The sequence below is a fragment of the Gymnoscopelus microlampas genome (genome assembly GCF_963454915.1).
Source record: "Gymnoscopelus microlampas genome assembly, chromosome: 8".
Lineage (NCBI taxonomy): Eukaryota > Metazoa > Chordata > Actinopteri > Myctophiformes > Myctophidae > Gymnoscopelus > Gymnoscopelus microlampas.
In genome coordinates, this window is record NC_139945.1 from 47,370,336 (window position 1) to 47,382,408 (window position 12,073).

The window sequence follows — 12,073 nt, forward strand, 5'->3', positions numbered from 1 at the left end:
TAAAAAACACACTGGTGTTTAGGTTGCCTGGACACATGGTGCAGCCTCCAGCTAATGTCTGAGAAGTAGCCTGTGCATGTTTGTATAGTATGTTATTAATCATGGGTGTTCAGTACATGATTGTAATTAAGCTTACACACAAGCTTACACAAGTACAAAGAATCAGTACAGTAATATAGGGCTGAAGCACTCAATATCAATAACGATCTTGGGTCTCGAGTCTGTTATTGAGGCCACATTTTAATTGTCTTGGTCTTGTCTTGGTCTGAGCGGGATCTCGGTCTCAGCGGGATCCCAGTCCTGTTCACTGACTGCAGTCAGTGACTGAGGGGAGACACAGGTTTGTTCAGCCCCCCCCCCATGCCGTTCACTGACTGCAGTCAGTGACTGAGGGGAGACACAGGTTTGTTCAGCCCCCCCATGCCGTTCACTGACTGCAGTCAGTGACTGAGGGGAGACACAGGTTTGTTCAGCCCCCCCATGCCGTTCACTGACTGCAGTCAGTGACTGAGGGGAGACACAGGTTTGTTCAGCCCCCCCAATGCCGTACACGTACACTGACTGCAGCCAGAGATACTAAATGCCTGACTGACTGTATCATGTTGAGGAGGAAGAGCTGTATCCAGTCCAATCCACTTTATTTATATAGCACAATTTCCAACTTTTGCTGGAAAGTCCAGTGAGGGAAGAAACGAAGCATTTGCAACTGAACTGACTGAACAGATCTTTTCAGGAAGTGACCTAGTTTATTTTGTTCACCTTGTGTGTGTGTGTGTGTGTGTGTGTGTGTGTGTGTGTGTGTGTGTGTGTGTGTGTGTGTGTGTGTGTATATATATATATATATATGTATATATATATGTATATATATATATATATATATATATGTATATATATATATATATATATATGTATATATATATATATATATATATATATATATATATATATATATATATATATATATATATATATATATATATATATATATATATATATACATATATATATATATATGTATATATATGTATATATATGTATATATATATATATATATATATATATACATATATATACATATATATACATATATATATATATATATACATATATATATATATATATATACATATATATATATATATGTGCAGCAGGGGTGCAACAGTTAATCAAACTAATCTACTTAATCGATTATTTAAAAGAAATCGATTAAGTTACAGCCCTGGCTACTTCACATGCAGAACACTGGCAGAATGACTGTAGTACATAGTACAGTATGTGCTCACCATTACAAGGTGGGCATCGGGGCCGGCAATGGTGGCCTGCATTCACATTATGATGACATCAGACACCACAAGTCACACAGAGACATGAGGATGATGATGACGATGATGACATCACCCCAGGGTGGACACACAGTCATATCATCATCCCATGACGGACAAACAATGACATGACGTCATCATCCAATGACCGACACACAATGATGACGTCATCCAGGGACACACAATGATGATGTCATTGAGGAAGGACACAACAGGGATGATGTCATCCAGGATGGACCCACAATGATGACATCATGTGAAGGAGACAAACAGTGACGACAACAAACTAAGTAGACAGACAATAGCAGTGTCAATAGAGAAAAAGACAAAATTGGAGAAGAGGAGAGGATAGGATGACGAAAGGGGAGGATAGGATAAGAAACGGGAGAAGAAAGGATACTGTATGAGCGGAGAAGAAAAGGACAGGAGAGGAGTGGACAAGAGAGGAGAAATAAAGAGCATAAAGAAGATATAGGGTAGGAGAAGAGAAGAGAAAAGAAGGGAGAGCAGAAGAGAGGAGAGGCGATGATCAAAGAGAGGACAAAAGCGAGGAACAAACTGAAGTGGAACAGATGACAGCAGAACTTTTCTTTCTTTCTTTCTTTCTTTCTTACCATTGCTGTCAACTTGTTTATACTCTGTGGCTCCTTTAGGGCCTTGCTCTCCCGTAACGCCCTGGGAAACAGACACAGACAAATCATTTGTGTTGTAAAGAACCGTCTGAGACACATTTAAGTGTATAACAGGTGCACCAATGTGTTTCCATAAAATGTCAGCCTTTTTTGTCCCCTATGAGTGACATTTCTGCATGTGAAGCTTAAAGGGTGCAGCTTAACGGTCGAACCAGTGACACATGGGGCCCTCAACCAGCACTGGGCTGGGCACCAATTGGCACCAAAAATGTAATCATAAAAAAAGACTGGACAGTAATAGCGAGAACAGTGAAACAATGCCCGAACTACTAGTCCTTTAATGAAGCAACAGAACAACCAAACATTTTCAAAGAACACAGTACTGTAGCAGTAGCATAGCGGTAGCGGTAGCGGTAGTAGCAGTAAGCCAAGGCAAGGCAAGGCAGTTTTATTTGTATAGCACATCTCAACAACGAGGCAATTCAATGTGCTTTACACAGAACATCAAGCAAGTAGCACGCAGTAGTGGTGGTGGTAGTAGTAGTAGTAGTAGTAATGTGTTGAAATTCTTTACTGGGAATAACCCCTTGAGATGAACCATCTCGTTTTCAAGGGGGTCCACAATTACATAATAATACATATATTTAGAAGATAGAAAAAATTATAATAATTCAAACAACATCAACCAAGGGAGGGAAACAAAACATACAACAATAACACAACAATACACAGAGCACATATATGAATCATTGCGTCATATAGATCTGTTATAGAGCGTGCCAACGTGTGGTCACCACGGGGGGGCGTGGCATAGTCGCGGAGACATGTTTGTTTTGGGCAATGTTAAGTCAACCTGGTTTATACCCCTCAAAGATGTCTGCCGCTACCAAAAGACACTTGTTGACGCCCCTTCAGGATTTTTGGCACGCTCTATACTGATAATTAGTGATAACATGAACAGGTCATTTCAAGGTGAGAATTAAACAATTGAAGAGATGTTATTGACCGAATATGAACAGGTAGATTGTTCCAGTCAGAAGGAGCTTTAACCCTAAAGGATTTTTTTGAAACTGAATTAGATACTGTTGGAAAGAAAGCCTGTGAACAATATCTCAGTTGATGTTTAGAAGTGAAATGATCCATATACTGTTTGAGATACCGTGGATAATTAAAACAAATACATTTGAAAATGAACTGTAACCAGTCCTGCTGTCGTCTTACTGTGGGAGATGGCAAGTTAAGTTAAGTTAAGTAGTGGTAGTAGCAGTAGTAGTAGTAGTAGTGGTGGTGGTGGTGGTGGTAGTAGTAGTAGTAGTAGTAGTAGTAGCAGCAGTAATTTAGTAAACAGTCATAGTATTCTAGTTCTAACCTTTGGTCCATCAGTTCCTATCAGACCTGGAAGCCCTGGACTGCCCAGCATTCCCTGTGAACACAGACAACAGTTCATATAGTAGATTATTGTGCTGCCCTCTACTGGTTGATCAGTGTCAGTGACAAAAAATAAAAAGTTCATATATTATCTGCCCTGTGCAACTTTTATTTACAAAGCCTTAAAGCCAAACAGAAATGCATTTTTTTAATATGTCCCAATGTTCAACGCCTAAAATACGATTAAATCACAATTATTTGTGTGACAATTAATCGTCAAGTAATACAATTGTTGCCTGCCAACAGTTAGCATCAACTGTAATCATGGCTTGCTTCCTGTCTGAGACACACCTTAAATCCTGGTAACCCTGGGAGACCGGGTTTTCCAGGGTAACCCTGAAAAACAAGACAGATAGTTCTCTCTGAATATTGTCATGCAAGGAAAAAAAATGCACAAAGTTAAAACGTTATAAAACAAAGTGCTTACGAAACAAATGTGTTTTTAACAGACTCTTAAAACAGTCATCTGACTCAGCATCTTTTATATTCAAAGGTAGAGCGTTCCAAAGAGTGGGACCACTGCAAAGGCCCGCTCATCCCTAGTTTTAAGTTTGTACAAATGATCTTCATCAAATGAACCTGGAAGTGTGTGTATGTGTACGTGTGTACGTGTGTACGTGTGTACATGTTATTGTCTTACCCTCAGACCAGGAAATCCTGGGATTCCTGTCTCTCCTTTGATGCCTGGTAATGGAGTGAAACCCTTGAAACACACACACACACACACACACGCACACGCACACACACACACACACACACACACACACAGACACACACACACACACACACACACACACACACACACACACACACACACACACACACACACACACACACACATGCACGTCCACTATGTCTCTGATCATTACTATTGGTTGATTGAAAATGTAATAGACAGACAGACAGACAGACAGACAGACAGACAGACAGACAGACAGACAGACAGACAGACAGACAGACAGACAGACAGACAGACAGACAGACAGACAGTAGATAGATAGATAGATAGATAGATAGATAGATAGATAGATAGATAGATAGATAGATAGATAGATAGATAGATAGATAGATAGATAGATAGATAGATAGATAGATAGATTGATTGATTGATTGATTGATTTCATTGAATGATTGATTGATTAATTACATTTTGTCCGTTGGTTCCACACTGGCCTTTCTGTCCTTTAATCCCCTAGAATACAGATCACAGTTAGAATGATGTAGAACAAAACCACATAGACCTATGAACAAAACCCCATTCTACTTATACTATAATCAAAACCACATAGAACTATTAAACAAAACCCACATATTACTATAAACAAAACATGTGTATCTGCTGTAAGCCATACTTACAGTAGTACTCTGTGTACTTGTTTTAAGCAGTCCTTACAGTAGTACTCTGTGCACCTGTTGTCAGCAGTACTTACAGTAGTACTGTGTACCTGTTGTAAGCAATACTTACAGTAATAACCTGTGTACATGTTGTAAGCAGTACTTACAGTACAGTAGTACTCTGTGTACCTGTTGTCAGCAGTATTCTGTGTACCTGTTCGCCTTTGATATAAAGGTCCACTGGAGGGTCGATATACTCAAACGGCCCCGGAGGCCCCAGAGGACCCTGGTCTCCCTGGAAAATAATAGTGTTACAATGGTACTACTACTGTATATAATCATAATACTATAACAGTATTACAATAATAATATGTTTTATAATAATAATAATAATAATAATAATAATAATAATAATAATATGGTTTATAATAATGATAATAATACATTATTACAATGCTACTAATGTTTACCTCCTCTCCTTTCTGTCCTGGCAGAGACCTGCCTTTCTCTCCCTGAGGAGGGAATGGGGAGGAGAGGAAGATATGATTAATCCTGTGGATTGATGTTGTGCTGAATATGAATGATAAATCATACATACTGTAGAATGTAAATGTAATTACATTTTAATATATGATTATCATTCTCCTCATTAAAATCATATGAGAACTTACAGGAGGTCCTCTGAGACCTTTAGTACCAAGGAATCCCTGGAAAGACAGACAGACAGACAGACAGATGTAGAGAGATAGACAATTTTAATATTGTGCATCAGGCGCATTTCTTTGTGAATAATAATAACAAAAAAGATCTTTAGACTCACATTCGTTCCATCCAGTCCAACTGGACCAATTGGACCTGTAGGACCAGGCAGACCCTGCTCTCCCTGTGACACAAAGAGTATTGTAATAAAGTATTTTATAATTATGTCAGGATCTGTCTCTGTGTTTTATTTTGTAGTGATATTTTGTGTTTCCTGTTTTCTATGGTGTACGTAGGTTTTACTTGCTTGCTTATATACATAACTAACCTAACCATGTGTGGATTTAGTCCAGGGGCCAACACTGATATTTTCACAAATTGGTACCACCTAAGGCCGTAAAGTTTTTGTATTTTTGTCTTCCTACATGTCTCTAGTTTATATTTTGGTATGATAACCCTTCCAATCTTGTAGCTTAATGGCAGTTATCACTACCTACCGGCTAATGTATCCGGTAGGAGACAGTCTCCTCCTACCGGAAATACATCCGGGCATCCAATTATTGCGACAAAAAACAAAATATATCCATGTATTCAAGGCTTCATGGGGTGTGCAATTGATAACTTCTCAGATTTTTGGTGTTTGCAAAAAGACTGCTTTCCATAAGCTTGTAAAAGTTGACCCTCCTTCGGTCTAGGGTGGTCATAGCTGAATGGGTAGAGAGTCCCCCTGGGAAACTTAAAGGAGGAGTTCACCCAAAAAATGATTTATTTTCTATCAATTGCACACCCCATGAAGCCTTGAATACATGGATATATTTTGGTTTTTGTCGCATTATTTTGATGCCCGGGTGTATTTCCGGTAGGAGACACAAAGATTCTACTTTGTGTGTCCTACCGGATACATTAGCCGGTAGGTAGTGATAACTGCCATTAAGCTACAAGATTGGAAGGGTTATCATACCAAAATATAAACTAGAGACATGTAGGAAGACAAAAATACAAAAACTTTACGGTCACCTTAGGTGGTACCAAAATATGGCTTGGCCCCTGGACTAATTGTAGTTGAGGTCACCTACTGTATGTCTAGTTAGTCCTGGTCTATTTATACCCTCTTGCTAGGGTTCCCTCGTGAGTTCGTAATTGTTGCTGCAGTGTTCTGTTCTCCTAGTATGCTCAGTATATTTCTTGTGCTTATTCTCCTTGTGTTCGTGAGTTTTGGTGAATACATCCTTGTGCATTTGACCATCTCTGCCTCTGACTGTCTGTTTCAACATTTGGGTCTCCTGAGTCGCACCGTGACAAAATCCACTCACTCATTGTGTGCATCATAATGGTGAGACGCCTTCTCCAACCTTATGGATTCTTCACAACTTGCCCAATATACTTACTTTAAATAGAGCTAGCAATGTGTCGCATGGTGACACATTGTGACCTTGCAGAACTAAAATTGGCCTACTTTTGAATAAAATAAAATCAATATTTTTGAAATGTTTTGGGTAATAAAAACTACGTCCCTTCTAGTGGATGTCAGGAGAACTAGTAATACATATTTCCTTTGTTCCTATTAATTAATACAATTTCTTCCCCCCTATGTTTCCTAAATATTTCTTAATTTGATAGGCATAATCTACTATATGCACTATATACGATCAGTACTAGTGAAGACTAAGTTGAATGGTATGTGTATTAAAGGATCCCATTCGAGACACATGAATGAGCCTCTAGTCTTCCTGGGGTCCTGGACAAAGCAAATACAATACAGACATGCAACTAAAAATACTAATTAAAAAGTCAAATTAAACAAATACACAAATAACACTCTTAATGTATTTTTTTAAGTAATAATAATAATAATCAGCTGGATGCTCAGGATTTCCCATTCATAGACTTTAGTTTTGCCTCAGAAATGGCACTGAGAGCTAGCATCTGTAATGTTTTAACATACACAAATTGATTAAAATGTCAATAAATAACCAATTAATGTCCACATCATCTCACTGTGTAATGTTTTTTAAGTGGTGGTTAACTTAGTTAAGACATGAAATCCAGAGGCTGTTTCTACTACTAGATATACAGTACATAGCCTGCGTCATGACCTTTGACCTTTTATGACAATACAGTGCAAAGAAAAACTACTGTTTTATGAGACGTCTGTCAAATAATTTTAACTTACCGGACGGCCAGGAAGTCCCGCAACTCCAACATCCCCCTGCAGTGAGGAAACAGCTAGTTACAACAGGAAAGACATATTTTACAAGAAAACAAATGATTTTATCACAGGTAATATTTTACCCATACTCCTGGAGTTTCTATCCTACCAGCATCTCCAATACTGCTAGTATTCTATCCTGGCAAGGACCTCTTATACTACTGTTTGTTCTCTGTGGTCTACTGCCCCCGTGTGGACAAACAGAGGGAGGGAGTATCAACTGCATTCCTGACCCTAGATATTGCATCCAAGAATAAGCAACTTGTATTTTGTGAATTATAGGCAAATGAAATTCAAAGATATTTAAATACAAACTAATCGTAAAAACTAATATCCAAACTGTCAATGTTGACATCCCTAATCTCTACACAGTAAAACGTCAAAAGAGTAGTGCACCTGCTGCTCCTCTATAAGGTCTGGTAATAGGGGGACCAAGGTTGGTGTAATATATGGAGTATTATTGGTGGTACCTACATGTATTCCGGGGAACTGGATGAAGTGAATAGTAGGATCTCCTGGAAAGCCTTTTAATCCAGGAAATCCCTGAAGAAACATCAACAAAACAGTAAATAAACAGGTCTAAAGACACCCTGATAGAAAAGGCGTACATTATTTATCCGTGAAATAATGTCGTTTCTGACCCGCGGTTGCTTGGGATGGGCACATTATCAAATGAAATCAATATTGCTTTGAGGCAGGTGGTCACGGACCACCAGCGAATGCTTTGCGGACCACTGCGGCCAGACTCGCACGGCGCACAGAACAAACCACTATGGAATAAACAGTCACTAGCCACTATGCTCAGCCATCGTAGCTGCCTGTCTGCACAGTCAACACACCATCTCGCTCTTCTACTGTTACTAGGGTTACATTTGGGGTGGCCATAGCTGAGTGGTTAGTGAGCCCGCCTAGGGAGCCAGAGGCCCTGGTTGCCCCAGGTTCGATTCCAGGCCAGGCCAGCATATGTGTCGATGAAATGAAATTTGTCCCTGAGCAAGACTCTTAACCCCTAATTGTTCTCATTGGAAACAAGACCGCAAGGACTTTCATGAATGACCTTTTAAAAGGAATTATCCTTTACATGCGAGATGTTGTGTGTGCTCACCTGTATACAAGTTTTATTGCGACCGTAGGTCGCATTTACTATAGAAACCTGCTCCAGGTGTCCGTCCGTCCCTCCGTCACACACGTCCCGTCACACTTTTGCCTCCGTCACACACGTCCCGTCACACTTTTGCCCTGCTCATATCTCCGCACCCGTTGCCCCGATCCATGCCAGATTTTGCACACACACTCCTTACCTGCCAAACTACACCCTCCAAGGACCCCCGGACCTCCAGGGACCCCCAGCTGCCTCGGGGACCCCCAAGTGTAAAAAATGAGCACATGTGGACAAATTACCAAATGACCACCCCAACGGGGCTGCTCACGGGGCATTCCCGGGGACCACCCACTCCTGGTGCTCCAGAACGGATGCAAAAGTGGTGGCGCCCCCAGTGGAGGACCCCCTGCCACTGCAGCTCACATAAAATGCCGTAACTCGGGCTAGGAGCGTCCGGGAGAGCCGCGGCCGGTACCTATTCGTCCGCCAAGGCAACGCGGACACCCCACCCCTAATTTCTCACATGGCCCTCTTCTAGCGCCACCTTCAGGCCGCTTTTCACAACACATTTTTGCCCACTACTCCTACAGTTTTGCCCCTAAAAACACGCAAATTGCTACACACTACACAGTATGTGTACACTCATGTCATCAACATGCCTGCCACCACATTTCTTAGACCACCAAACAAAACTATACATTGCCCACACAACTAGGAACCAATCGCCGTTACAGCCCTCTTCTGTATACATGTGACCTACGGTCGCTTATCTCCCGATTAGGGAGTCTTACTGGTTAGATGTAACGTGTCGCGTGTTACACCGGATTTGGTTACCTATTGAATTCTGTTCATGTCCGTTGCGTCCTGCCATCACTGCAATTTCGGCAGGTCACAGAATCGGACCTAACACATGCGGTGTATCACTGTACCATCTCGACGGCCGTGACAAAATAATGTATACTGGACTGCATTTTCGTGCTATACCAAGACCTGGATATACACAGTTATAGATTATATATATATACTGTATATTAGTAAAGCGGATTTGGGACCCCCCCCCCCCCCAGAGAGCGTAGTTGGGGTGACATGCGACTCGCCTTTTCAGTGGTAGAGAACGCCGGATTTAAATATTCAAACAGCGTTCTAGAACCTGAAATGAAGGGCTGAACCATGTACAATTGATTGCCTTAACTAGCACGGTCCTCCTCACAGTTTACAGTTTATAGTTTAGGCATTTAGCAGACGCATCTTAACTTTTCAAAGAATGTTAACTAATCTTCTTAAAGAAGAATCTGAAAATGTCAATGACAGTTGATAAAACATAAAGTTTATATTATTAATATGTTAAACATTTATTATTCTACATTCTCATTTGTTATATTATTCAAATAAAACTTACTAATAATAATGATAAAATACAATAATCCTATTTTAAAATTGGCTTCAGGGAGGACAGGCGGGCGTTTGGACGACGCCATCACGACTCAATCAGTGACTCAGCCATAACCATGTACTAAGGAGTTCCCAAAGCAGCTACGCCCAAATATGGAGTGTGTTGTCTATGAACTCTAGACGTGAGGGCCACGTAGCGGTCCGAACCTCTAGTCTTCACGCATTAAGAATTCATTATGACCTGTAAGAGAGGCTGCATTGGGTGGCACCTTCTCGGGACAGATTCTTACCGGTTCTCCGTCAGGTCCAGTGGGTCCTTCTGGACCAGGTCTACCGGTTTCTCCTCTGGTTCCATTGCAGCCATCTAACCCTGGATATCCTGGGTAGCCACCTGGTCCAGGATGCCCCTACAATAACCAGAACACACCACACACATGCACGCAAAATTCAACCAAGTACAGAATAAAGTAAGAACAACAATGTACTGTAAGCCTAGCCTGGTAAACCCCCCTCCCTCTGGAAATCTCATTTGCATTTGATTTCAGGAAGGAGTCTGGCATGAGGGCCTGTATGGGCAATTTGGGAGCTGGGCTGGATTAGTACCGTTGACTGACAACCCCTTCAGCCATTCAGCAGTTTGTTCCCCATCAGCCAATCAGCAGTTTGTTTTCTCCACCACCAGCCAAGGTGACGCAAGGGGACTTTTGAAGTGGCGCTGCCGAAAACAGGTTGCTGTATTCGGATACATGCGTGCCACTCCCTGCCCCTGCCGGTTCTCTGAATTTTTATTTTTAAATAGGCTCTGCCATGATTAATTGACCACATATATGGAGTTAAACAACTAAATTCTATCCGAACGATATCTTAAAAGTAAATTCCGTGCCTCAAAAAAGACGTTTGAGAGCGTTTTCAAGTTTTAAAACTGAAACCGAAAACAGCGGACAGAAAACAATGGCTGCCGTCGGCTGCACTCAGATCCATTCGGGTTCACTCAAACTCGCCACCTAATTGGCCAACTTTCGCTGTCATCACAGAACGATGAGCGAGGAGGGGCTTTATCAGGCTAAGGGCGCTGATATGATCGTCCACTTGGTGGCCGACGAAAAAAAGCCAAACAAGCCCTCATGCCCTTCCTGAAATCAAATGGAAATGAGATTTTCCACAGGGAGGGGCTTTACCAGGCTACTGTAAGCCTATCCTGAAAGTAGAGTTCAGTCTATCTCTTGTGTCTTTTCCTGATGTGTTTTTAAGCCTGTTAAAATAACATGAGAAATATGCAAGGCTACAGCAGGTTAATAACAAATTAACCTGCTGTAGCCTTGGATATCTCTGCTGTCCGGCAGAAACCAGCTGACTCCAAAATGTTCACTTTTCAGGAAATGACAAAAACAAAACAAAAAGTGGAGTTAGGAGGTTTTGTTCATCATTGATAAGAACAGCTAAATGGACCTCAAAGCTCACAATGAGGTTGGAGGTCAAAAGGGGGTGGAGCCTAGAGTCAGCAAAACCAGCTAACTCCACCCCCCTTTGGTGGACTTAGCTGGTTTAGCAGAGAGTTTGAGGATCCAATGGAGTTAGCTGGTTTTGTCAGAAGTGCTTTTTAATACCTTTCATTGGTTCAATATTTTTTCAATCAACACACAGATGTAAAGGGTGTTCAATAGCACTGATTTATGGAAAGAAAATGCAAAAGCGGAAAAATTGAGTTAGCTGGTTCCTGCCGGACAGCAACGATACATTAGGCCTACAGTATGGTGGATTTTTTATATGACATCAAGCCCCCCCCACCCACACTTCTGTCCCACACAGTTTGGATCTGGTCACACTAGTTCATAATCATCAAATAAACTACAGGATGAGACCGAGACAAATCATTTCTGGAAGCAAAGTGAAATTGTCTGTACTCACAGGAATGCCGTCCACACCATGATATCCAGGTACTCCTACTGACCCC

General features: G+C 41.1%; 1 protein-coding gene across 5 annotated transcripts in view; it reads right to left on the minus strand.

The window, feature by feature from the left end:
- The window catches only part of col4a4 (collagen, type IV, alpha 4), a 141,020-nt gene that overhangs the window by 84,229 nt on the left and 44,718 nt on the right, over window positions 1-12,073 (minus strand). For 4 of the 5 annotated variants that reach the window (XR_014601357.1, XR_014601358.1, XR_014601359.1 and 1 more), the window contains 14 exons: window positions 12,028-12,072; window positions 10,410-10,526; window positions 8,100-8,168; window positions 7,590-7,625; window positions 5,538-5,600; window positions 5,389-5,424; window positions 5,188-5,229; window positions 4,932-5,012; window positions 4,530-4,574; window positions 4,023-4,085; window positions 3,674-3,718; window positions 3,324-3,377; window positions 1,937-1,997; window positions 1,284-1,319 (listed from right to left, as the gene is read on the minus strand). Coding sequence is in view for 1 of the 5 variants with exons in the window: in XM_084065334.1 (XP_083921460.1) it covers window positions 1,284-1,319; window positions 1,937-1,997; window positions 3,324-3,377; window positions 3,674-3,718; window positions 4,023-4,085; window positions 4,530-4,574; window positions 4,932-5,012; window positions 5,188-5,229; window positions 5,389-5,424; window positions 5,538-5,600; window positions 7,590-7,625; window positions 8,100-8,168; window positions 10,410-10,526; window positions 12,028-12,072 (793 nt within the window). In the remaining 4 variants the exon portion in view is untranslated. The remainder of the gene's footprint in view (window positions 1-1,283; window positions 1,320-1,936; window positions 1,998-3,323; window positions 3,378-3,673; window positions 3,719-4,022; window positions 4,086-4,529; window positions 4,575-4,931; window positions 5,013-5,187; window positions 5,230-5,388; window positions 5,425-5,537; window positions 5,601-7,589; window positions 7,626-8,099; window positions 8,169-10,409; window positions 10,527-12,027; window position 12,073) is intronic. The other variant, XR_014601356.1, reaches the window with a different exon arrangement.